Genomic DNA, 25,643 nt, shown 5'->3' with positions numbered 1-25,643 from the left:
GAGTATTTGGTTCCTACCATTTCCATGACTGTCTAATGGGAAATTCAGTGCAGTCTAGTGGTTAGACCAGGGGACTGAGCACTTGGATGCCTGGGTCCTATTCCCAGATGACTCATGCTGTGACCTTCAAAAAGTCTCTTTCTGCCTCACTTCCCCCACTCTGTAAGACCCAGTTCAAGAAAGCACATGAGTTAAGTCCGTTCCTATTCAAGAGAGCATCGTAGCATGTATTTGGTTTTAAACACAGCAGGTTTCAAGTCAAACAAGTGCTTAAGTGTTGTCCTGAATAGGAATACTTTTCTGAGCCACAATCTAAAATGGGAGTGATACTATTTAGGAAGTTTGGAGTTGCCTAGTGGTTAGAGCTGGTGACTTGGCATCAGAACTCCAGATTCTGTTCCCAACTGATCTGAAATGCGACTTGCAACAAATGACCGTACCTCTTTGTGGTCAGTTCCCCCCTTTTCCTCCATCCTGGGGAGGAATTATGATGAATTAACATCTGTAAAGTGCTTTGAGTTCCTCAGATGAAAAGTGCTGGCAAGACAATTATTAGTGTTCAAGGGGGAGGGAAAGGACACAGAAAAATAACCGCAGCCCCTGGATCATTTACTCCACAGATTAATCCAAAGGGAAACATTGAAAATAGATTTCGTGATTTAAGGAACAAGTTAAACAATTGCACCTGAAATCTAGGTGGACGTCATTGGTGTAGTTCTTTTGGTTTCCCTAGAGTATATAATGGCAGTCCACATGTGTACTGAGAAAGACCATGGGGGAAATGAAAGACATTGTTTTTCCAAAGAATTTCTTGGCTGTAAAAGCCCTCCGCTGCCCTGCAGCTTCCCTGATTAAGGCCCAGTGTTAATTTGTTAAATCCACATCAAGTGTCCGGAGAACCAGTTGTTTATTTTTGCTAATTCAGCCGGCTGAGATCAAATTGGGGTTTTATTTGGTAGGATAAACATTAATTAATAAAACCTATTTATTTGGTTAGAGCTGGCCGCAGCCTTGGGGTCATATATGCCGTGATCATTATTTCAAACAAAACAAACCCAAAACGTCTCTCAACAATTTGAAAAAGGCACAAACTTAGAGGGCTGAATTTATTTGTTTTAGGAAGAATTTACAGTTAATTCCCTCCAGGCTATTTCAAATCTTAAATTATACGGAATCAGGGGAAAAAGAAAAAAAAGGCTGGGTTGGGAGGGAGAGAAGTGGGAGGAAGAAAGGGAGGGGAAGTGACTGTAGAGGAGATTTGATCATTTGGCTGGGTGAAAAATATAAAGCTTAAAAAGGTCTTTGGCAAACTGTCCACAAATAAATGGAACGTGTGAAATAATTTAATGGCAAGAAACTGCTCCGCTCCAGGTTTTTACATTGCAACGCAATAGGGCGAGATGTAATTTAAGCTTTTAGAGATGTGGGTCTGATCTGACCAGGCCAGAGATGCACGAGGAGGAGTGTTCTGTATTCACCACCAAATCATAATCGTTTAAGGGTCGAAGCTGCTGTCCAGAGAATGGGCTGCACATAGCGAGGAAGGGGATGTGTAGTTAAAGCAACCAGAGAGCATGTGGCCAGAAGGGACCACCCGACCATCTAAGTCTGACCTCCTGTATGTCACGGACCACCAGCACCCACCACCCAACGCCTGCACACTAAGCAGAACTAGACTGAAATAGGAACAGAGGGAGCCTGTAGAAGAGAAGAGTGAGGTGGGATTTGATAGCAGCCTTCAACTACCTGAAGGGGGGTTCCAAAGAGGATGGAACTAGGCTGTTCTCAGTGGTGGCAGATGACAGAACAAGCAGCAAAGGTCTCAAGTTGCAGTGGGAAGGTCTAGGTTGGATATTAGGAAACATTATTTCACGAGGAGGGTGGTGAAGCACTGGACTGGGTTACCTAGGGAGATGGTGGAATCTCCATCCTTAGAGGTTTTTAAGGCCCAGCTTGACAAAGTCCTGGCTGGGATGATTTAGTTGAGGTTGGTCCTGCTTTGAGCAGGGCTGGAGTAGATGACCTCTTCCAACCCTAATATTTTATGATTCTATGATAGTCCCTGGTTTAAATGTCAGCTTTTCCTATATTAAGGAGGCCAGCCAGTGTCTCTTGCACTGCTCCCCAAAGCCAGGGGACGAGGGGTGCACTCCTGCTCTGAGCTGGGCTCCCCCCACTAGGCCTTATTTTAACCCCCAGGCTCATTTCTCTCCCTAGCCCATAGCTGCAGACCCATTCTACAGACGCTACTTTAGCACTGTGGCTGACTGTTGCAGCACCCCACCTCAGCAGGGGTTCCCAAAACTTTCCCTAAGCAGTAGGGCACCAGGAGCTGCCGTGGAGCTGAGCTTAGCAGCATACCATGATCAGAACCCCTGCATTCAGGGCCTTGCCTGAGTGGCAGGATTAGGCCTTAAATAAACCCTGATGGCTAGTTTTCAGGTATCCATCCCCTGTTGACTTAAGGTAGCTCAGCCTCTGAGAAATGAGACCATTCCCCCTTAGATTCATCTCAAAGCAACAACTAGGGGAGGCAGTTTGCACTTGGAAGGTGCAGAAAAGCACTGAGGGTCGTACATTCCATTACAAAAATCTCCCCTTTCCACACAATGTGACGATGGCCAGGTGCCCGGTTTTCAACCGAAAAGGCCAGTCGAAAAGGGGACCTGACAGTGTCCGGTCAGCTGTACTGACTGGACACCTAAATTTTGGTTACAGTGGGTGGGGGAGCTGCTGGGTCATCACCCATGCCAGTCCCTACTCAGCCGGGGCCACCTCCTACCTGCGTGGGGTGGCTGCAGCTCCCAGCCCCAGCAAAGCAGGTGAGTCCCTCCTGAACTGGGCAGGGGGATGGGAGGGGAAAAGCAGCGAGCTAAGAGGAGTGGATGGGGGCAGGGCATCAGGGGGAAGAGGCAGGGCAGGGGAGGTTCCGGCACTCCTGCTGGAGGGTCCAGTTCTTAAATATTACCAAGTTGGCAACCCTAGTGAGGCCTACAGGAATAGTACACTTGCCTGAATGAAAGGGAATTGCCATCTCTCCCTGATATGGGCACTCCTCTCCCATGGCACAGGGACATTCCATGTAGATAAGGTACATTTAGAAATTGAGACATTCCCCTCATTGAGTTCCAACATGTAAACGGATGTAATTTCAACGCAAATCAAAATAAATAATAATAATACATTCAGATTGCCTGGATCACGACTGCCTTGAGCTCATGAATCGCTCGTGAACAACGGTCATAAATCAAATCTGAAACCTTGGTGGAAAGGTAGGGAAAATTCCCTTTCTAATGGCACAAAGTACAACTTTCTACTGCTGATAGCCTAGGAGGAGTTCAAGGGTTAAAATCCCTCACTACATGTATATTTAACCATGACCCAGATTTGCTATAATACCTGGCTTTCTAGTCTCAGCTCAGCAAATAATTATTAAAGAAAACTGCTATGAGCGCAGATGAGAAGTGCACACTCAGCAGAGCTGCTGTGAGCTGCTTAGAAAATGAACATCGGAATACTGCCTTTGGGCCTGATCCTGCAGTCTCAGTGACTCCAAACAGGCATGTTACCTGGATAAAGAATGCAGGATCAGGCCTGTATTTTGACAAAGCAGTTTTCCTACGAGCCACAGGTCTGAGTCTGCTCTCACTGAAGCTAAATGATAATGTGCATAGACGTCGGAGGGACAAGGATCGGACTGTCTCACATGCGTTATGGGGTTACCTGGTAGAATAGCAGTGTTAAGTAAAGAACGGCCAGGACAATGACAAAGGAAGAAGAGGCAAAGGAGAAAAGGGAGGCTATCAAATGGGATGATCAAGATTAATTTAAGAAGAGGACCAGAAGGGCTGTGATTTTCAAAAGACCCTTAGAGGGTTAAGCCCCAAAGTAAAACGTTCAGAAGCACCTGATGTCTACACAGCATATTGTGGCATGAGTAGGTGCAGCCGTTCTAGCTTTAATCTAGCTAGTACGGGTAACAAGAGCCGTGGCGACATGGCGGCAAGGGCTTCCGCACCATCTAGCACCCAGACCGCAAGCCTGTCAGGGAACACGGGGACACACACTGGTTGCTAACCCATACTGAAGCCTGTTTCACCATGTCTACGCTGTTACTGTTACCCGTGCCAGATAGATTAACATTAGTGGTATGTCTGCCATGCTACAGTCAGACCTTCACTCTCAGTTTAGCTGTACCCTGACTGAGGCACCTGGGAAGCTAAGTCCCATTGACTTTCTAATGAAACGTCGGCTCCTAAGTGTCTAAGTCCCTTTTTGAACAATGGGACTTAGGATCCTAAATCACTTAGGTGACTTTGAACATTTTATCCCATTTTCTCTAACAAGCTTGAAAATCCCAGCTCAAGTCCTTTGGAATAATTTAGTATTTGGATGAGATTTTCAAAAGCCTCTAAGTGATTCAGGGATACAAGTTCTACCGAAAGCCAACGTCCATTGGGCGCTTTTGGAAATTCCAGCCTTTATCGTTAACATACCCCAGCAATGAGTAGGCTAGATTTAGTGTTAAACAGACAACAAGGTTCTAGTTTGTGCAATGTCTGAGACGCGCACACACGCACTTGTTACAAAACAACAGCTTAATTCCATGTCTCGTATATTCCGTTTAATGCCAGTTTCCCTTGGGGAATGTGTTTTTCATCTCAGGGTTCCTGAGCAGTCTCGCTTTCCCTTTTTATCCTTGCAATGTCATCGTTCATTATTCAGTAATATTATCCCTCCCTCCCCTCTTTATTTTTTCCCCTTAGAGGAAATTGTAATCAGTGGAAAATAAATACACCATACAAAAAGCGGCCACAGGAAGGGGGAATATTCACATGTCCCCTCTGACCTCTAGGTTGGACAATCAACACAGTCAGTATCTCCAAGTGAGCCAGACAGTAACCAAAAAATGACAAATGCAAACTTGCAAATTCGCTCCATCCTTTCAACCCCCCTTGCCTCCCAAAACGAGGCCTGCAAAGTCCTTCAGGAGGGAAAGAAATCCAGTGCGGAGCTATTTCTGCCTTTCCATAATTAATTAGTCTTATTCTTGGAAGAGCATCAGGATGGGAAAACACATTCTAATTCCTTGGTGAAAATCACAGAGAAGCCAATTAAGTAACTTTTCCTTCTGTGTGTCTAACGCTCAGAAGTGAATAGGGTTATCTTATGGCACAGTGGCCTTTGGCATGAAAAAGTAATGGCTGGATGGCCAGAGTCTGCTGTGGATTTCATGTAGGATTTGTGACTGCAGATGGAAATAGGATCTATTAGGTTTATCCTCCTATCCCACCCCGTGAAAGCACAAAAATGGAACGTTTAATGACATTCATTTTTTAATGCTGATTTCAGCTCTATCTTTTTATAGAACGGGCGATCGCTCCCAACCTTGCACACCATAAACCTGTCACACACATGCCATCAGCAATTAGAGTGGCATTTATCTGGTCCTACATTTCTGGAGTATGGGCAGGGCTCCAAAGCATAAGCTAATTGAGAAAAGATGTGGATTCATTATGGAGCGGGAGAACCCTGTCTCTGGGCTAATTAGAGGAATCAAACAGGTACGTTTGGATCAAGAGCGGCCTCATCTGCAATCAACGGATGGGCTTTTTTTTAAAGAGGAGGGAAAAACATCACATAATGGAGAATTCATCTGGAAGCAGAAGGGCCTATGTAGAGTTCAGGAACAACGATACCCTTTGAGCTGTACGGGGAGGCAGCTATCTTTCAAGGGAAGGTTTGATTAGGTGAGGAAAGGCTTTCACCAGCTAACAATAGCTTTTAAGAGTTTGCCTGGAATGTGCTGCATGGTTTTGTGGCTCAGAAGAAGATCTCACTTGTACATGGTTTAGGGGCACATTTAAACTAGCAGAGGGGCCTGAACATAAAAACTGGACCCGTGCACCCCCAGACTTTACAACTCTTTAAAACGGTCCGCCCTATTCCAAACATGGAAGGGGGGTGTAATCCATATTGGAATCTTGCAGCTTGGGCCCATCTCTGATGCAAATCCCACATGGAAATAATTTTACACAGTGGGTCCGTGGTAGCGCCTGACCTCATTTCCATTAAATTCCATGTGAGTTTTTGTGTTGATTTCAGTGGGAGACAGATCAGGAGTCCTGCTTTGCTAGGAGGAAAAAAGGGCAGGCAGAGTGGGTGCAGTTGAGAGCACATTCTCCACATGCCATTTTAAGAGTTAAATCAATAGGTTCTTCTCCCTCATTCTTTCAACAGAGCAACCTGGAAGCTATCGCTCATGGAAAAGTCCTACAGACAGATTTAACTAAGGATCAGCCCAGCTGGGTTCAATAGAAATCACTATAAAAACCTATACCATTTAATAGAGAATGAGATCCTCTTTCTATAATTTGTCCATTAAACCCTATCAGCTAGTTCATAAATCCTATAGGGAGCTTATTTCTCCCTATTAAATTCTGTAGGGCTTTTCCATCAGGGATGGTTCTTGCATGCCGGCCCATGTCAATGCCAGGTTCTGGGAGGAAGCTGGGACAGCAGCGAACTGACGTATTTTTTTAATCCAGAGGCTCATTAGCTTGCTGAAGGAAAACAAAACCAAAAAAGGAGTTAAACTAAAAGGGGCAACTGTAAAATAGAGATTGGCAGCGAATTTGAGGCTCTCAACAGAACCAAGGGCTGGAGGGAATTCTGGGAATTTTATTTGTGATGCAAAGCTAGACTGCGGTCTCCTGGGCGGGGCAAAGAGCGTCTTTCTCTCTCGGCTTTTTGACTCAGCTTGCGTTTATTTCAGATTGAACCAAACACGTGTCACCTTTCATAACATTCTCCCCCGCCCCAGTCCTGGAGCTTCCCAAATGCAGCCGCGCTCAGCTTCTACCAGCCCGAGGGTCCCTCTTTCCTCAGAGGGGTTTACAGGGGCAAAGAAAGGATGAAACTTACTTGGAATGCAAAGATGTGTAACTAAATGATCAGAAAGCGGCAGTACATAAGGAGCTCCCCGGCGCTATTCAGACAACTAGGGCCCATGGTAGCTGAGGTCACCTCTCTTTCTACAGCCCCTCAAGGGAGTTCCTGTTTCACCATCCAGTTATGGGGATGGTGGTCTCAGTGGACTGTTCCCTTCCTCTATCCCCTGGACACCTACTTGTGTGGCTGAGGCAGAGGAATGAGGTACCCTGACACAACGCAAGCTCTATTTAGTCACGCTTGTTGAGGAGCTGCACCAATAACAGGTCGAGGAGTAGGGTGAGTGCTGGGTTTTGAGCCTGACCTGTGGATTGTTAGAGGCCATTCCTACAAGGTGCAGAGCATTCTCACTGCCCGTAATGTGTAATGGTTTCTAATGATGGACGGCATCCAGGGATCTCAGGCCTCAATGTGCATTGTAAAAAAAACACCAAAGACTCATCTCACACTGGGCCATTGTCAGCACCAGCCACAAACCTAACCCCTCATTCTTGGAGATTTCAATTGCCACTTCCCCCGGGGTAACTGCCACATGGTTGTCAGGATTTCTGAGTCAAGCCAGGGAGAGCTGCCTCTGCAATTATGCCCTATGTTAGGGTTGCCAACCCTCCAGGATTGTCCTGGAGTCTCCAGGGATTAAAGATTAATCTTTAATTAAAGACTATGTCATGCGATGGAACCTCCAGGAATATGGCCAACCAAAAATTGGGAACCCTGGACCTGATAGCAGTGGTGGCTTCAGTGGAGGTCCATGGCTGCAACTGCACCCTTCAGAATCAGGCCCAGTGTTCAATGGGAGCACTTGCACAGGGGCTCCTGTCTCAGGTTTGGGCCTGGCTGTCCCTCCAGAGGCAGCTGGGCCAGACCTGAGTGGTGGCACTGTGACCTTGTGCACCCAGTCACAATGCCCAGAGTGGGCAGCTGGGCCCAGCCCCGTGGGACAGGAGTCACAACCGCTGAATGAGCATTGAGTGGGTTCACTCTCTATGCCCACCCCTGGGGCCTCCCCTCCATGCCCGGCCAGGATTAGGGATGGAGGTGCTGCTATGGGTGGTCAGTGCCCCCTCGGCGGGCTGAGAAGCAGGCTCCCATTGAATTGGGAGGCTACGTCCGCCCCTGCTTGATAGCCACAGGCACAGCACAGCTGAAGTAGACTAGGCTCAGTTTATTCATTATTAAAATGGGACTGTCCCCGAAGTCTCTGTCCGACCATACTGAACGCTCCCCAGTGCTACGGAGAGAGACTCTCAAATACAAAGTATAGCAAAGAAAGGGTCCACCTGGAAATTAGCAGCACAGATGCCTACTCTCGGTTTCCTTAACCGATAAAGCAGACAGCACAGACCAGTAATTAGGACAAGGGCTCAGGAGTCTTAGAACACGTCTACACAGAAAAAACCAACCCCAAACCAAGCCACGGCAGTGAGTCTCAGAGCCCAGGGCAACTGCTTGGGCTTGTGGGGCTAAAAATAGCAGCGTAGACGTTTGGGCTTGGACTGGAGACTGGACTCTGAAACCTGGCAAGGCAGGGAGGGTCTCAGAGCCCCAAACGTTGAGCCAGTGGACCCAGGCTCAGACTCACTACCGCGTGTCTTTTTCTCCAGTGTAGACAGACCCTCAGGTTCTAGTCACTGTGTGACCTTGGTCAACTCACTTCACCTTTGTGTGCTTCACTTCTCCCCTCTGTAACTCAGGGGTAATGCTGACCTTTGTAGTGCGCTTTGAGATGCTGGAGAACCACGAAGGGTTGTAACAACAGCCATGCACATTTCTACTGCCCCACTAACCTAAGATTGGGGGGTGGGTGGGTGCGGGGTTGATGGGCGTCTAAATTATCTTTAGTTTTTCATCAGCGTGGTAAAAGTAGGAATCAGATCACACTGGATCACGTTGCCCCATTGGATGAGATTCATGGTGCATCTACTCCAGTATCCTGTTACTCACAATGGCCAGCACCAGATGTTTCAGAGAAAGGTGCAAGAAACCCTGCGGTAGCAATGGAGTACGGCACAGAAGTTTCCATCTAGCCCGCAGTAGTCAGAAGTTTCAGAGTAGCGGCCGTGTTAGTCTGTATCCGCAAGAAGAACAGGAGTACTTGTGGGACCTAGGAGACTAACAAATTTCTTTGAGAATAAGCTTTCGTGGGCATCGTGCATCTGAAGAAGTGGGCCGTAGCCCACGAAAGCTTAAGCTCAAATAAATTTGCTAGTCTCTAAGGTGCCACAAGTATTCCTGTTCTTTTTTTAGTAGTCAGAGGGTGGCATGAGGGTTTATATTCCTTTCAGGAGATTTGGTGCCTGGGCTAGTATCATCTCATGACGATTTTACAAAGCTGCATTTGAAGCTTTTTAGCAAGAGGCAACAATTTCTCACCTCATAGGCTCTAACTTTGACATAGGGCACAGAAATCCAATGCAACGGGTGTAAATCCATGGGATGTCATAAAACTATAACATTTCAAACAATTCAAAAATATTTTCCCGCCATTAGGTACAAATTGAATCCAGATGCTTTGCTAATGGAAAGAATAACTGAACAATACTCCACTACAGAATTAAAAACAACAACATACTTTCCCCACTGGGCCTCTGTAAGCAACTGACTGTGTCCTCCAGAACCAGTCTCCATCAGCCTGCCCCATCTCATGTAACGCTGGCGACAAAGAAAGAATGAGTTACCCTGGATGAAGGCCCAAGATGTGCCATACTCAGACCTGGATCTGGGCCAAAAAGGCAAACAGACGGACCAGTGGCAGGCTTAAGGTTCAAAATTTCACGAGCCACAAAAATGGAAACAAATGCTGGGTGTGAGCAGAAATCTCAGAGCCTTGGTAACATTTGTTTCTAGCACTGGCGGGCCATGAGATAGTTCACCTTAAAAATCACGTTCTAATTACCCTCCTGTTCCTCCCCATGTCGCAGACAGATGTAGCTGCTGCTACTTCAGGAACTACCGGCAGGGGAGCTGGAACCATTTTTATAGTGAGTGCTTTGAAAGCCATTGGACAAAATGGTCTAATATGTCATTGCTATTATTATTCCAAGCCAGGGTGTGCGGCTGCATCCACAGCACCACTAGTTCCTGCACCGCTGACGCTGGCGTTAGAGACTACGACCTCCATTTGCAAAAGCGGCCACGGATTTTGGGTGCTTCCATTTTTGGGTGCCCAACTTGAGACATCCTGGGGCCTGATTTGCTCCGGTGCTGAGCTCCCGCAGCTTGCATTGACTTCAACAGGACTTGCCAGCACTCGTCGCCTCTGAGAATCAGGCCTCAAGCATCTGCTGCATCTGAAATCAGTGGCCACCTTTGGGAATTTTAAGCTTCGTACTTACATAGCACTTGGCATATATTAACTAGTTAAACCCTTTCCCCATTCATCCCCCCAAAGGTAAGTATTATCCCTGCGAGAAACTGAGGCACAGAGAAGGGCTGGGACATGTGCCATGAGACACAGTCTGTGGCAGAGCTAGGACTGGAACTAAAGAACTGCTTCCCCTTCCCATAGACAGTCCAGTGGACCACGCTGTTTCCCCTCGCAGTAGGCTGAGAAGTTAGATTTCTATCGGTAAATGTTGGTGAACAGCGATTTCACCCTATACATGCACACTGAAGAAAAAATATTTCCATCAATGATCATCAAAATGTACAGACAGACGAAGGAAGAAAAATGCTGCTTGAGAACTTAGTCCAGTTCAATTTCAGGGTATTTACCTTGTATCTTTTGACACGGGATGTTGACAATGTGTATTTTAATGGCTATAAAGCTTTAGCTTTTTAACTTCCAACGTCTGCTGTCAAACAATTATTGCCTGACTCTCCCCGTCGTCTGACCTCTCCCCCATAATTCTGCATCACTGTGAACATATCAACTGGAAACAATAGGAAAACATGCTTTCAAATAAACATTGATGTTATCCATCAACATTCTAAATGAGTTGTATTCTGCCAAGCTTGGCTCTAGGCCTTGCAGAGAAGGGCAGGCTGTGTTCCTCTGCCGAATTGCAGACATCTGCACTGAGCAAGGTCATCTCCCAGGCCCAGCAATGAAATCCTCTCTAAGAAGGTTTCAGAGTAGCCGCCGTTTTAGTCTGTATCCGCAAAAAGAACGGGAGTACTTGTGGCATCTTTGTTAGTCTCTAAGGTGCCACAAGTACTCCTGTTCTTTTTTCTCTAAGAAGGGTCAGTCACCGGCCTTGTTCACCCTTTGAATAGAGACACAGAGCAGTGCCCCTGCTGCACCCTGCCTGCCCCATCCCCCTCAACAGTGCCTGGGTGTGTCTGTCTAACCGGCAGGGGAGAAGTGGGCTGGCCCCATGGACGTGTCACTTGTACCCAGCCCCCCTGGGATTGTCTCCTTTGTGCTCCCCCTAGGTGAGAGTCTGAGTCCAAGCCGGGGGGCTGCCAAGCGGAAGAAGAAGCAGAGGAGGAACCGCACCACATTCAACAGCAGCCAGCTCCAGGCTCTGGAGCGAGTCTTCGAGAGGACGCATTACCCCGATGCTTTCGTGCGAGAGGAGCTAGCGCGGCGGGTCAACCTCAGTGAGGCCAGAGTCCAGGTGAGCAAAGCGATTGGGAGAAACTAGGCCTCTGCCTCCTGGCTCTAGGCAAGGATGCTGGCTCCCCCCAACCCTCTTGGCCAGCTAGAACTCAGGCCTTCATAGAGTTCAGAACGATCAGGGCAGTGCATCCTCTAGGAGCATCGCAGCTCCTCCTGGCCCACTGTGTCATGGCAGGCAGAGCAGAGGTGTCACTGCCAGGCTGAGATCTGCCAGAATTAACTCGGCCCCCTGCTCAGTGCAACCAGCCTGCTGCGCTATGCATTAGGGAGCGTGGGGCAGCTCCACCTCTCCCTCCCACCTGCCTTGTCTGTGCAGCTCAAGTGACCAGTCCTGCCTCTCCTCCCGCTAGGTGTGGTTCCAGAACCGAAGAGCCAAGTTCCGCCGCAATGAGCGGGCGATGCTGGCCAACAGGTCCGCATCGCTCCTCAAATCCTATAGCCAAGACGCAGCCATTGAACAGCCCATGGCCCCCAGGCCGACTGCCTTGAGCCCAGAGTATCTCTCCTGGACTACCACATCCCCATACAGGTAAGTCCAGGCAGCCTCATCATTATCTTTCCATCTATTCCCAAACTGAGTTACCATGGCTGCCTTTCAGGAGGTGCTGGAGAGCCAGCCAAGGCCACCCTACCAGGCCTGTCCCTAGTGGGCAGAAAAGACGGCAAAGGCTGGATGGTTGAGAGATTCATAGATTCATAGACTCTAGGACTGGAAGGGACCTCGAGAGGTCATGGAGTCCAGTCCCCTGCCCTCATGGCAGGACCAAATACTGTCTAGACCATCGCTGATAGACATTTATCTAACCTACTCTTAAATATCTCCAGCGATGGAGATTCCACAACCTCCCTAGGCAATTTATTCCAGTGTTTAACTACCCTGACAGTTAGGAACTTTTTCCTAATGTCCAACCTAAATCTCCCTTGCTGCAGTTTAAGCCCATTGCTTCTTGTTCTATCATTAGAGGCTAAGGTGAACAAGTTTTCTCCCTCCTCCTGATGACACCCTTTTAGATACCTGAAAACTGCTATCATGTCCCCTCTCAGTCTTCTCTTTTCCAAACTAAATAAACCCAATTCTTTCAGCCTTCCTTCATAGGTCATGTTCTCAAGACCTTTAATCATTCTTGTTGCTCTTCTCTGGATCCTCTCCAATTTCTCCACATCTTTCTTGAAATGCAGTGCCCAGAACTGGACACAATACTCCAGCTGAGGCCTAACGAGCGCAGAGTAGAGCGGAAGAATGACTTCTCGTGTTTTGTTTACAACACACCTGTTAATGCATCCCAGAATCACGTTTGCTTTTTTTGCAACAGTATCACACTGTTGACTCATATTTAGCTTGTGGTCCACTGTGACCCCTAGATCTCTTTCTGCCATACTCCTTCCTAGACAGAGAAGACTGATTAGAAAACTGCTCCCCCTCCAAGGGAGAGAATTAAACAGGCAGGGGAAATGGAGAAGGCACAAAGGCCACAGGGAGTCTTTCCTGGCTTTAGCGGGAGTTGGGATGGGCCCTAAGCCTCAAGTAGGAAGGAGAAGTTAGAACTGAATAAACTGCAGGCCCATTGGTCCAAGATGTCGGCCTGCCGCTAGGACAAACACAGCCAGCATATGGGATGGAGGCAATGGCTGTGCTGAGCTGAATGCAGTGTTGTGGGAGCTGTGTCTGCCCCAGGTTATTAGGAGACAAGGTGGGTGAGGTAATATCTGTTACTGGACCAGCTTCTGTTGGTGAGAGAGACAAGCTTTCGAGCTTACACTGAGCTCTTCCTCAGGCCTGGGAAAGGCACTCCAAGTGCCACAGCTAAATACGAGGTTGAATAGATAGAATATGTGCTAACTCCTTATGCTAAACTAAGCGACCATTCCAGGTGAAGTGGCCTATAAACACCACTGTCATCATAGGACGAAAACAGGGGGTTAGCGGTTGTCTGGTTTCACCACAGGTGGCAACTTTCCAATGTGCCGGGGTGCTCTACCCCATACCCTGCCGCCACTCCCCTTTCCCCCAAGTCCCCAACCCCACCCTGTCTCTTTCTGCCCCATTCCACCCCTCCCCTGAGCACGCCACATCCCTGCTCCTTCCCTTCCCCCCAGAGCCTCCTGCATGCTGCGAAACAGCTGATCACGGCGGGCAGGCGGCATGGGGAGGGAGGGGGAGGTGCTGATCAGTGGGGCTCATCGGTGAGCAGGAGGCACTGGGGGAGGGGAGCCAGTAGGAGGGCTGCTGGTGGGTGTTCAGCATCCACCATTTTTTCCCTGTGGGTGTGCCAGCCCTGGAGCACCCATGGAGTCAGCACCTATGGGTTTCACTCGCATAGTTTTTGTTAGGTCGTTTAGTGCCCTGGATGAGGTACACGACACCACATGTTGTGATAGGCGTGTGTAGGACCCATGGATCGGACTCATCCTCAAAGGAAACTGCACAACACTTTCAAAAGACAAGCCTGGGAGCCATAGGCACCGACTTCCCTTCTTTTCCATGGGTGCTCAAAGCCCCCTCTGTCCCCAGCCCCGCTCCCACTCCATCCCTTCCGTGAGGCCCCACCTCTTCCCCGCCCCCATTCTAACCCCTTCCCCAAAGTTCCTGCCTCAATTCTACCCCCTCCCTGCCAATATTCCAACTCCTTCTCCAAATCCCTGCCCCAGCTCCGCCTCTTCACCGCCTCCTCCCTGAGCGTGCAAGGTCCCCGCTCCTCCCCCTCATCCCGGAGCGTGCTAATGCTGCCAAACAGCTGTTTGGCAGTGGCCAGGCAGGAAGAGCTGGGAGGTAGGTGGGGGAGCGGGGATGCAGCGTGCTCAGGGGGGAGGAGGAGGTGGGGCGGGGGAGGAGGGGAGCTTGGCTGCCGGTGGGTGCAGAGCACTCACTAATTTTCCCCCATGGGTGCTCCACCCCCCAAGCACCCATGGAGTCAGCGCCTATCCTGGGAGCTGAAATTCATAATTTTGCACGATGCTAAAAATCATGGTGTTAATGAAGACACTGGATTCATGGTTTATTACAACAATATGTAACCCACTAACCCCCCCCTTTTTGTCCTGTGACTACAGGGGTCACTTCCCCTGGAATGGTCCCTTGGAACACGTGCTAACTACTTATGCTAAACTATGTGTTCCACCTTGGATTGAGCTGTGGCACTCAGAGTGCCTTTCCCAGACCCAAAGAAGAGCTGCGTGAGGCTTGAAAGCTTGTCTCTCTCACGAACAGAAGTTGGTCCAATAACAGAGATGACCTCACCCACCTTGTCTTCTAATGTTGAGTTTAAATATTTATAAAAGAGTGAAACTTGAGTGAGGATAGTTAATATTCTAAGTGTCGGAGGCACATGGTGCTCCCCAGGGGTCATGAGAACCAACAGAGCTTTTTAGCAGCCTGAGCACTAATGACACCCCTCCACCCCCCGGGGGTAAAAGCAGAGCCCAGAAAGCTTTGCAAGAGAGGTCTTTTTCAGTGGTTTAGGAATCCTGTAAACTAGGGACAGGCAAACTCAACAGGGTCAAATTCCTTTCTGGGGTAACTCTAGCAATTGCATCAGGGATGAATTTGGCCTGTTTTATCTAAGCCAGAACCCACTTGGAAATGCAAACTCATGTTCTGCTTGGGAGAGACGTCAAAATAAAGAGCCGGAGAGGGAGAGGAGGAGGGAAGAAATTCTAATGAACAAATAATTACAAGCACGGAGTTGGTACAAGATAGACCCTCCCACCACCTTGGTTTCAGGTCAAGGGGCTCTTGCAGGGCCGCCCAGAGGGGGGCGGGGCGCAAGTGAGGCAATTTGTCCCAGGCCCCAGGCCCTGCAGGGGGCCCCCACGAGAGTTTTTTGGGGGCCCTGGAGCGGGGTCCTTCACTTGCTCCGGGGGCCCTGGAAAACTGTCTCAGGGCCCGGGCCCCCGGAGCTTCTTCTGCTCCAGGTCTTTGGTAGCAATTTGGCAGCGAGGGGTCCTTCTGCTCCAGGACCTACCACTGAAGTGCCCTGACGACCCATGGCGGGGGTCCTTCCGCTCTGGGACCCGCCGCCAAAGTGCCCCAAAAATCTGTGGCGGGGGGTCCCTCCGCCCTGGGACCCGCCGCTGAAGTGCCAGGTCTTCAGTGGCAATTCAGCGGCGGGGAGTCCGTCCGCTCTGGGACCCGCCGCTGAAGTGCTGGGTCTTCAGTGGCAATTTGGTGGCAGGGGCCCCCCTTCATGAAGACCCCAGGCTCCCTGAATCCTCTGGGTGGCTGTGGGCTCTTCTACCCCAATACACTGCACAGGGGCTTTGTTTCAGCCAGGAAAAAGCTTCTTTTCACTTTTAAATAGAATTTCCTTTGGCAAAGCCATTCCGGGGAAGAAAGGGATTGCAAATTCACACTCATTTGTTGAATCCTGTAACCAGAGTCAGTCATAAAAACTGCACTGGGAGTGTCCATCCCTGAAAACTCGACTCTTCTGTACAGACCGTGGAACTGAGAAATTGTAAGGGGTGGGGGGAACATCAGCCATCCCAGTCTTGGGTTCTCTCCTAGGCCCGCGGGTGATCTGAATGAAGTCAGCTTGGGATACTTGCAGTAATGAATACCTTTCCCTAAGTGCTTTGAAAGCCTGGGAGGAAGAGCTTTGCAAAAAGGACCCAGCATTTCAGTATCTAAGAGCCACAAGGGCAGAATTTTGGTATGGAGACAGACATTTGCTCCAGCATAATCCCCGTCTGATTTGCTTCTGTATCTAACGCCTATTTCATTCTTCAGCCCTTGAGCAACTCGTGTCATTGAGTGCTCAGATAGTGGGTTTTCCCTGCGCTGCAAAGCTCAGATCCAGATCTGGACTTCAGGACATGTTCCTCTCTGGGTTTGTGACTCGATCCATTGCCAACCCTAGCGATCAAGTGCACAGTCTGGAGTGAACCTCCCCTGTAATGTTCAGAGTGGGTAGGGAAGGGGTTTAGCCCAGGGGTGGGCAAACTACGGCCCAGGGGCTGCGGCCCTTCAGATGTTTTAATCCGGGCCTCGAGCTCCTGCCAGGGAGCAGGGCCTGGAGCTTGCCCCACTCCGGCGCTCCAGCTGAGGAGCGGGGTCCGGGACTTGCCCTGCTCTGTGTGTGGCCTGGCTTCCAGAAGCAGCAGCATGTCCCCGCTCTGGGTCCTACATGAAGGGGCAGCCCGGGGCTCCACATGGTGCCTGTACCCCAAACGCCGCCCTCACAGCTCCCATTGGCTGGCAACTGGAGCCAATGGGAGTGCAGGGGCGGCGCCTGCAGACGGGGCAGCGCAGAGCCACCTGCTCGCGCCTCCACGTAGGAGCCGAAGGGGGAACATGCCACTGCTTCTGGGAGCTGCTTGAGGTAAGTGTCCCCAGAGCCTGCACCCCTGTCCCCCTCCCGCATCCCAACCCCCTGTCCCAGTCCTGATCCCTGTCCCACGCTCCGAACCCCTTGGTCCTAGTCCAAAGCACCCTCCTGCACCCTGAACTCCTCATTCCTGGCCCCACCCCAGAGCCTGAACCCCCAGACAGAGCCTTCACCTGCTCCTGCACCCAACCCCCAATTTCATGAGCATTCATGGCCCGCCATACAATTTCTATACCCAGATATGGCCCTCAGGCCAAAAAGTTTGCCCACCCCAGGTCTAGATCCAGGTTTTTGCCCTGGGCCCATCTCAGATGTATTCAGTTTAGAAGCTAGAGGCAGGGACTTAAAAATCTCATTTAAAATTGGTATGCACAAACTGCCTGCCTTCACTGAGCAGCATAAAGCCATCCAGCCCCTGCTATGGTTTCCGGGTGAAGTTTACTATTGGCATCAGCCAATTGTTTCTGAGAAGCTGGTGAAAGGAGCCAACTGCCTGACAACTTAAAATCAAATGAATCAAATAGAGAGGTGCTATTCTACTTAACCATTGCAGCGTCGGCGTCTAAGGCTTTCCCTGGGCTGTGCCTAAGTCTCATAACTATTTTCCTCTCCCTCGCTCCTCTCCCCCCCTGCAGCACCGTGCCATCCTACAGCTCAAGCAGCACCGCGACGCCCGCCCAGGGGGTGAACATGGCAAACAGTATCGCCAGCTTACGCCTCAAAGCCAAAGAGTTCAGCCTGAATCAGAGCCATGTGCCCACGGTGAACTGACTGCACATCCCCAGAACCGGGACAAAATACCAATGTGCCTGCCCTAGGCGGGAGAGCATCTTCCCGATCACAAGAGGCCAGCTTGCTGCTCCTGTTCCAGTCTAAACCCAAACCCTTCTGACTCTCAACCAATGCCGAGTCTGTCACCAGCATCCCCTTCTTCTTCTGGCCCCTTTGGAAAGCAGAGCAAGTCACAATCCCCTTTGGAAAGTGGCGTGTAATTGCAGCCACAGATGGAGTGAACTTGATAAGAAAGTTGCTTTCCCCACACACTCTATAATAAAATATACGTACACACACACACACACACACACACACACACGAACATTTCAAGGATGAACAGACTTGCCAAGTTAACTTGAAGATGCTTCCGAACAGGGAAGAATCTTGGACTACAGGATTTGACCAATTTGGATATCTCAGCTGGACAGCCAAAGAGCGACTGAGTATCCTCCTACGCTGGGGACGTCCCGCTGGTCTTTGTTGGGAGGATCACTACGTTGTATTATGTCAGTTATATAGTCCCTTTTCCTGTGGTTGTCACTCAAACTTGACTGTTCAGCCATTGCATTTGTAGCCGACACATTATACGACAGCAGTTCCAAGGCTGACAACTTTGCTCATATATTTTTGTGTCACCAGACTGCAGTGCTTGAGAGAGAAAGACTTTTGCAAGCGGGACTTCCCACCCCTGCTGTATATATTCATTACCCTAACCCTGCATTGTGCTTTGTACATTTAGGAGTAGCCAGCTGCCCATGCCAATGTAAGATATATGTTACCGACTTCTTTTTTTTTTTTTAAACCCTTAGTCAAAGGCAAAGATGATGGTTTGAGTGCTCAGGAGAACTCACTCCAGCTAGCTGACGGGACTTTGCAGCTTTCCAAAAGTTGATGTTTGCTCTGCACTTTGTGGTTAAGTCAATGAATTCACAAGCAAGTCTGAAGGGGCTTGGGTCCTTGAACTGTCCGGGGGGAAAAAAAACGGCTGTGGGCTTTGGCTGAGTGCATCGTTGTCCAATGGCCAGGCAGGCTGCCTCCTTCGGAAACACTGCCTCTCTTGTGGAACTGCCTCCCCTGGATGTGGTTGATGGCCTGGCCTCGTAAATTAAACGCCTTCTGCAGCAAGTGGCTGGCTTTTCCCATCACCCCACCTCTTAGCAATCTCTTCCCTGCCGAACAGCTGAAAATCAAAGTTAAAGTGTAAGATGTGAACAAGCAGAGCCTCAGCTGGAGGCCTCAGGGGTCTTCTCTGAGCTTTTTATTCTGGGGCTTTAATTAATGGGGCTAGAGCAGGGGGCTGGACAGACAGCTCTGGAGACAGCTTTCCTTACGTATGCACAAGTACAGATATAACATGGGCAGTACAGGCTTCCCTTGGTACTGCTATACCACTGAGCCTCACCCCTGCTCTGTTGGGGCTTCCGGCCAGGAAGGAGAAGGGAGCTCAGTTTCCAGGCTTCATTCAAGCCCCGACCTCTCAGCTGCGTAGTGCTGGTTTTATGATGTGGACAAAATACCCACTGGAAACCGGGCTGAAACGGCTTATTCATTTCACATAGGCCACCAAGCAGGCACCAGCTGAAAACAGCTTTGGGTCCTGACTGACTTGCCCTGGATTTGAACTAGTGACTTAGAAGTAAAAGGCATCATCTCCCCATGCCAATCCCCCAGCCCATTCAGTCACCCTCGTGTTAAGGCCTGTGTCTTGCTGGGAATTTAGTAAGGAATGAATGAATGTGCTGGTACTTTTAAGAACAAAGGCGGCTACTACTGAGATGCTTTTCTACAGATAACTCTCTACAGTAGGATGACCATATGTTTCGATTTTATAGGGACAATCCCAATTTTGGGGGCTTTTTCTTATACAGGCATCTATTACCCCCCACTCCCTGTCCTGGTTTTTTACGCTTGCTCTCTGGTCACCCTAGTCTATGGGAAGCCCAGTAGTTTTGCTGTAGCCAGTACTACAGAGGTGGAAAGAGCTCGTATTCTGCAACGTGGCATTAAAAGGCACAACCACCTTCCCTCGCAGTAGTCACAGATGCTGAACGGGCTCCAGGACAAAGGCACATGTGGAGTTTCTGACGGGCTGGCATAGCTCGTCCATAAAGGTAACCTAATTCCTCCCCCACTGAGTGCTTCCCTTGGGAGCAGCCTTTTCTTCAATGGGTCTTTGGCTGCAGCCTGATACGTTAACTGGCAGGAGGACTCATGCACGGGCCCATCTGCTTCAAAAGACACAAGTCTCTAGTGCCTGAGCCAAGGGAGAGTCCCCACAAGCTAGGCAGCAGCAGGATTTGTATCTGCTGTAGTTATGATAGGAGCAGATCCTACTGAGCCATTCTAACTTTCCACCCAGTAGAGCGAAGTGATGCTGTAGCCACTGAGTGACCCTTAGCTGCTGTTATCAAGGTCTGGAAAGACCCAGGCCTTCTGGGCAGCACCAGCAGGGCCACGCCTGGCCTGGGCGGTCCAGTGGGGAGGATCCTGCCAGACTTATCTTCCCAGCTGCTTCCCAACAGATGAAAGATGTTTCCAAAATCAAGGTGGTGACACCTAGTGTGCGTTTACCTTAACTGGACATGGGGACGCAAACTTCTTAAAGAAACCAGCACAACCAATGCCAAGATCATTGTCAGAGTGAGCAGATAATAGCACCCACCCCCTTGGAACAAGATGTTCACTGCCCTGCTCGCTATGGATGTGAATCACAGCTCTGATGCTTTTAGGCTGCTCCAGCCCCCACCCTCATGCTGGTGATTCTGTACTTAAATTCCAACAACCAATTCACGTGCTGTGGTACCTGAGCACTTCTCAGTCTCTAATGCATTTACCCCCCCCCCGACACCCCTGTGAACTAGGGAAGTGCTTATCATCTCCACTGAAATGATGAGAGCAGAGGTGCAGAGATATGGGAGGGGGAGTGGCATTGGGTGTACCAGTAGAGTTAAAGCAGTTGCTTTTTTGTGCCTAGACAAGCCGGTCATGCAGGAAGTCTGTGGCACAGCAGGGACGTGAATCTTGGTCCCCTAAGTCTTCAGGGTAGCACCCCGACCCCTGAACCACCCTCTTTTAAAAAGTAATTCCAGATTTTCCAAACTGGCCAGCATTTTGGGCCCTGAATGCTTTGAAAGTATGGCCCCCGCTGTGGGTGATGGGCATAGACAATCTGGTCCCGGTCTCTTAGGAAAACTCTGTCTCCATGAGGCCAAATATACTTGTCAGATCAGATACCACCCCAATTACCCCCACCCCACCCTACCCTCATTGCTGTGACTGTAAGGGGCCTCATCTTAAGGGCAGCCTCTTGGCCAGCAGGCACCTGCCAGCATCCTGGTTAACACAGCCTCTTGAAGACCATCTAACCAGTGCACAGTTTCAAACACTCGGCGAGAGGTCATTTCAAGCGCATAGAGAACAGTTGTAACACTTCATGGAAAACTGGTGGCAAACATCATCGGAGCAGGGCTGAGGCCCATTAGCATGAACCAGGCGTGCAAGTGTAGAAAACCTTTACCCGGGAAGGAGCTTGAGAGCAGGCAGAAGCGCATGAGGCAGGGAAAAGAGATCATGGGCTTGAGTAAAGTTCTGGCTGCACCGGTTTCAGTTTAACACCGGGTGTCACTAGCACAGCACCAAACAGCCCAGGATAACCATGCAAGGACTGAAACGTCCTATTTCCCCCGTGAGAAAAGCCATGGAACAACGAATTCCAAATTTCCAGCCCCAGTGTTTGTTTGATGCAAAATAAAGATCTCCAAGCAGCGATGAGAGAAGCAGCGCACGATGGAGGTAGCCTGTCAAAGCCAAGACGTGCAGCCATAGAGTCACTGAAGATAGAACTCCCATCATGAGAAACTTTGCTTGGGGGTGGGAAGAGGGAAAATCTTGGAGCTTTTATTCCCATGGAAAGCGTGGGGCTCTTTCCTGTTGTATAAGACGAAACCGCAGAGATATAAATGTCACTCCCTTTTTGAGAGCATTAATGAAAATAAACCGGTTTAATAGTTTGCAGATGCTGTTTCTCTAAATGTAAAAAAAAAAAAAGGACGGGGGGGATATTTCTTTGCACAATCTCAATTAGAAAACATTTGCTCTTAATTTTACAGCTCTCTTGGCAGCCTCCTCCAAAATTGTCAGCTAACGTTAAAGCATTACCAAGACAAGACACAAATTGCCCCAGTGGAGTGATAGCAAGAACTAGGGATTGTCCTAATCTAAGCTTGCTCTCTTCCGTTTTATTTGTACATTTCAATTACTTGTAACAGGATCTATGGGGTGGGGTGGGGTTGTTCGGGTGGGGTTTCTTTTTGTGCATGTCTGTGTAGGGTTTTTGGTTTGGTTTTCGGGGGGGTTCTTTTTGGGGAGGGAAGTAATTTTTGTAAGAACAACTTGTGAAATAACTGAGAAATAAATATTTTACTGAGTAGTTCAGCGTCTAGATGCATGAATGAGGATTCAGCTTTTCCCTGCTCTGTCACAGCCAATTCTGGGACGATGCCCGGCCCACAGCAGGACTGGAGGCTGCACTGCGCTGGAAGATGGCGGGGTGGGGCTCTTTGGACTTCTCAGGCCAAGAAGAGTAATGAGATGAAGAACACAAATAGGGCCATTTAGCAGCATTTAGCATCACCTTCTTCCAACTGAGCTGGCACTCATCTGTTGAAGCCCCACCAAGGGTGTATTTGACTATTGCACCATGATTGTCGAATGCTCCCATAGTTCCTGCCAGTTGAGAATCTCTCTGTGTTTTACAAAAGCGGGGTGGGGGTGTATTAGTATCTCCAGCTAAGAAGTGGGGAAACAGAAGCTCAGAACAGCAAGGCTGCAGATCTCGCAAGCCCTGCTCTAACTGCTAGATGTGTTGGATTCCTAGTAGGGAAGGGTTCCCCTTCCACAGGTGCTTGGTTAATTCCATGCTAACGCTGCCCCTGGGTCTTTTCCCCGGGGTGCGTCATTAACGTCTGTGATGTGTGATTCAGGTTGGGGATTGGGCCTTTGTATCCCCTCTCAGCCTGGCCCCCAATCCCTTACAGAGTATGTCAGTTGGGAGCCTTGTGCCACAGCACTGAGGAGATGTCTACGCTGCATTGAGGAACGAACCTCCCTGTTGATACCCACAGCCTTGGGCTGGTGGGCCTTGTACCAGCGTGCTCAAAACAGCCGCGTAGGCATCGCAGCCGGAGCCACAGCGGGAAAGCAACGTCTACACCGCTATTTTTAGCGCACTTGCGTGACATTCCCCCCAAGGCTGCAGATGCCAGCTGGAAGGCTTGCTCCGTCTCCCAGCTGCAGTGTAGACATACTCTGAATGTCTGGTAGGCCACCCTGTAATAACCAGGCGTCGCTCAGCCCTGTTCCAAAGGAACAGACGCATATTGCAGAAACTGGGAGCTGCCCGTGGCCTCCACTAACCCACCACGGTCTCAGCTACAGTCGAGTGGGCGTGAAAGGAGCCACAACCGTCCTGCAAATTAGTTCAGTGGAATTCTTCAAGCCAGGAGGCTTTCAAGGCCCGGCACAGTCGATGTCCAGAGGGAATAGAAACTTACAGCCAGGGGCACAGAATCGAAGGGCTCGGCCTGGCATTTCATTGCAGAGCTGTGCCAGAGCCTAGTGATTTCATTACATTTCATGGGGTAGAAAGTGCTGGTTGTTGGTTGAAGGGCCTGAGTCTTGTCAGAGGTAATAGGATTGGTTCACTGCAGGCAAAGCCATGGCTGCCTTAGTACTCTGTGAAGTGGGGAACGCCCGTAACTAGCCCTCCCCCCACGGTTATGACTCTTTTCCCCTTGCAAGGGCAGCAGCCCCTCACCACAGCCCTGCCGCAGGAACTCCTGTTCGGGAGGTCACAACTGCACCGTGTTCACTTGGTCCTAACACACGGGGAGCTCTTCCACATCTGGCTTCACGCTGCTCCAGTGTGCAGGCCCCTGACACTTGTTTTCACGTCGCTCCCTCTTTCCCGTTTTTTGAGCTATTCCCAGCAGCAGAGAAGGACTCAAACCCCGATACTCAGGGCCAGATTTTGAATATCCCAGAACTGGGGGCAGTATGGATGCAGCGGGGCTGGACTGGGACCATCTCTATCCATGAAGAGGAAACGGGTTTAAAAATCTCTCACACCTCATGCATTTCACACCTGGCCATAAAGTTCCTACAGCAACCGCATGTCTCAGGGAGTCAGAAACAGGCTACAGAGCTTTTTTTTAACTCTTTACTGCTAAACCACCAGTTCAAATCCTAGTGCAGCCAGGGATTGGGAGAGAGGTTTTGAATAGATGGTGGATACTTAATGGGCGGTTCCTGGAGTTTCATCTCACCGTGACCATCCGTGCACAGCCTTGGGGAATGTTGGAGAAGTCATCGAGTGGTTCTGCTGTAGCTGCTCGGGAAACAAACATTCACTCTCGGACTGAACAGAGTCAGTGCATCGCACAGCTTCACGAGTGACACGTTTGGGTCACAGTATCTGTCAAATGTCCTCAGGGAGCTACAGGAAGGGTGTGACTGCTGCTCTGCTGAGGTGAAGATTCAGTAATGGCTGCAAAGGAGCATTAAGTCTGGGTCATATCATCCTCTTCCCAAGTCCATTCTGGAGAAGCCTATGGACTGAGAAAAACTTTAAAACAGCAGCGCCAAAGTTCAGGGTAAGTTATAACCTGGTTGGCAGGGCAGGAGGTATAGAGAAACACACACACACACACACACACACACACACACACACACACACACACACACACACACACACACGATGTGGGGTGGAATCTGATGGGGGAAGTGAACTACTCCTACTGCCCACACTCCATCCAGATTCCTAATAACCCAGTTTATACTGTAGCCTGAATTATAAACCTCTGTCCCACGTCCCCTGACTTGTGGGTTGCACCATTGCTTGGCGACATGTCTCCATGAGTTCAGATGTCAGGTATGCTGTCCAAAGCAGTCCCTGCCCCGTGCCCAGTTTGGCTCTTCCCCAAGGAAGCTAGAGGGTGGCTCATTTGCAGAATCATTCATAGCACTTCACCCCTCTTGGCCTGGAGGATGCAGAGCCTGTTGGACCCTGCTAAACACCATCTGCGCGATTTCTGTTACCTGTTAGGCACGTATGTACAGATACAGCAGCTGCAGGACAACCTGAATGGCCATGTCTCAGTCAGATCCAACCTTCAATTAACTCACTCCCTATATCTGCTAAAAGTCTGTGTTGATTCATTTCTGGGAAACTTTCTAAGAGCACAAACAAGACAATCCCTGCCCAAAGAGCTTGCAATCTAAACATAAGACAAGAGACAAACAGGTAGAAACAGCTGAGGGGGCGGGGGGAGTGAGGGGGAGGCTCAAAGAAACAGTGAGACAATTATCGGTCAGCATGATAGACCACTTAGTTACTAATCCCTACATTTAAGGCCAGAAGGACCTGACCTGCCTAACACAAGGCATAGAATTTTGTCCAGTAACTCCTGCATGGGGTCCAATAACTTGTGGCCGGACGAGAGCATCGTTCAGAAAGACATCCAGTCTTGACATGAAGAAATGGAGAATCCAGCACACTCCTGGGCAGACTGTTCCACCGGCTCGCTACTTTCACTGTTAAAAATTTGCACTTTATTTCCAGTTCAAATGTTTTTAGTTTCAGCTTTCAGTCATTGGGTCTAGGGCTGCCTTTGTGTACTAGATGCCACATGGTTAGTCTCTAGCAGTGGAATTTTAGTTCGAGAGTGAACCAATGGTGACACATCACCCCCCAGGGCTGGCCAAACATTTTCTATTGAAATACTTTCTTTCAACAGATTTTTTTTTCATTTTGATTAAACAAAACTTTCCCCAGAAAGCGTCTGCTTTCCCTGGACATTGTTGACTTGCATTAGAAAACTGATTTTTTTTCAGGAGAAAATTTAAAGGCTTTTTTTTTGTTTCTGACCAAAAACTGAATTTTGGGGGTGTAACTGGGGTCCTCGTTGGGGAGCCAGCAGTGGTCACTCAATTAAGGTGACCGGCAAAGAATGGGGCAGACAATCCCCATAAAGCGG

General features: G+C 49.4%; 1 protein-coding gene across 1 annotated transcript in view; it reads left to right on the top strand.

The window, feature by feature from the left end:
* Nucleotides 1-24,228, top strand: part of PRRX2 (paired related homeobox 2) — a 73,255-nt gene extending 49,027 nt beyond the window's left edge. The window contains exons 3-5 of the mRNA XM_050927083.1: nucleotides 11,326-11,510; nucleotides 11,863-12,041; nucleotides 17,472-24,228. Coding sequence (XP_050783040.1) covers nucleotides 11,326-11,510; nucleotides 11,863-12,041; nucleotides 17,472-17,607 — 500 coding nt within the window. The 3' untranslated portion in view covers nucleotides 17,608-24,228. The remainder of the gene's footprint in view (nucleotides 1-11,325; nucleotides 11,511-11,862; nucleotides 12,042-17,471) is intronic.
* The last annotated feature ends 1,415 nt before the right edge of the window (nucleotides 24,229-25,643 follow it).

The sequence above is a fragment of the Gopherus flavomarginatus genome, chromosome 17 (genome assembly GCF_025201925.1).
Source record: "Gopherus flavomarginatus isolate rGopFla2 chromosome 17, rGopFla2.mat.asm, whole genome shotgun sequence".
In the NCBI taxonomy this organism is placed as follows: Eukaryota; Metazoa; Chordata; order Testudines; family Testudinidae; genus Gopherus; species Gopherus flavomarginatus.
This window is presented reverse-complemented; position numbering and strand designations above follow the sequence as displayed.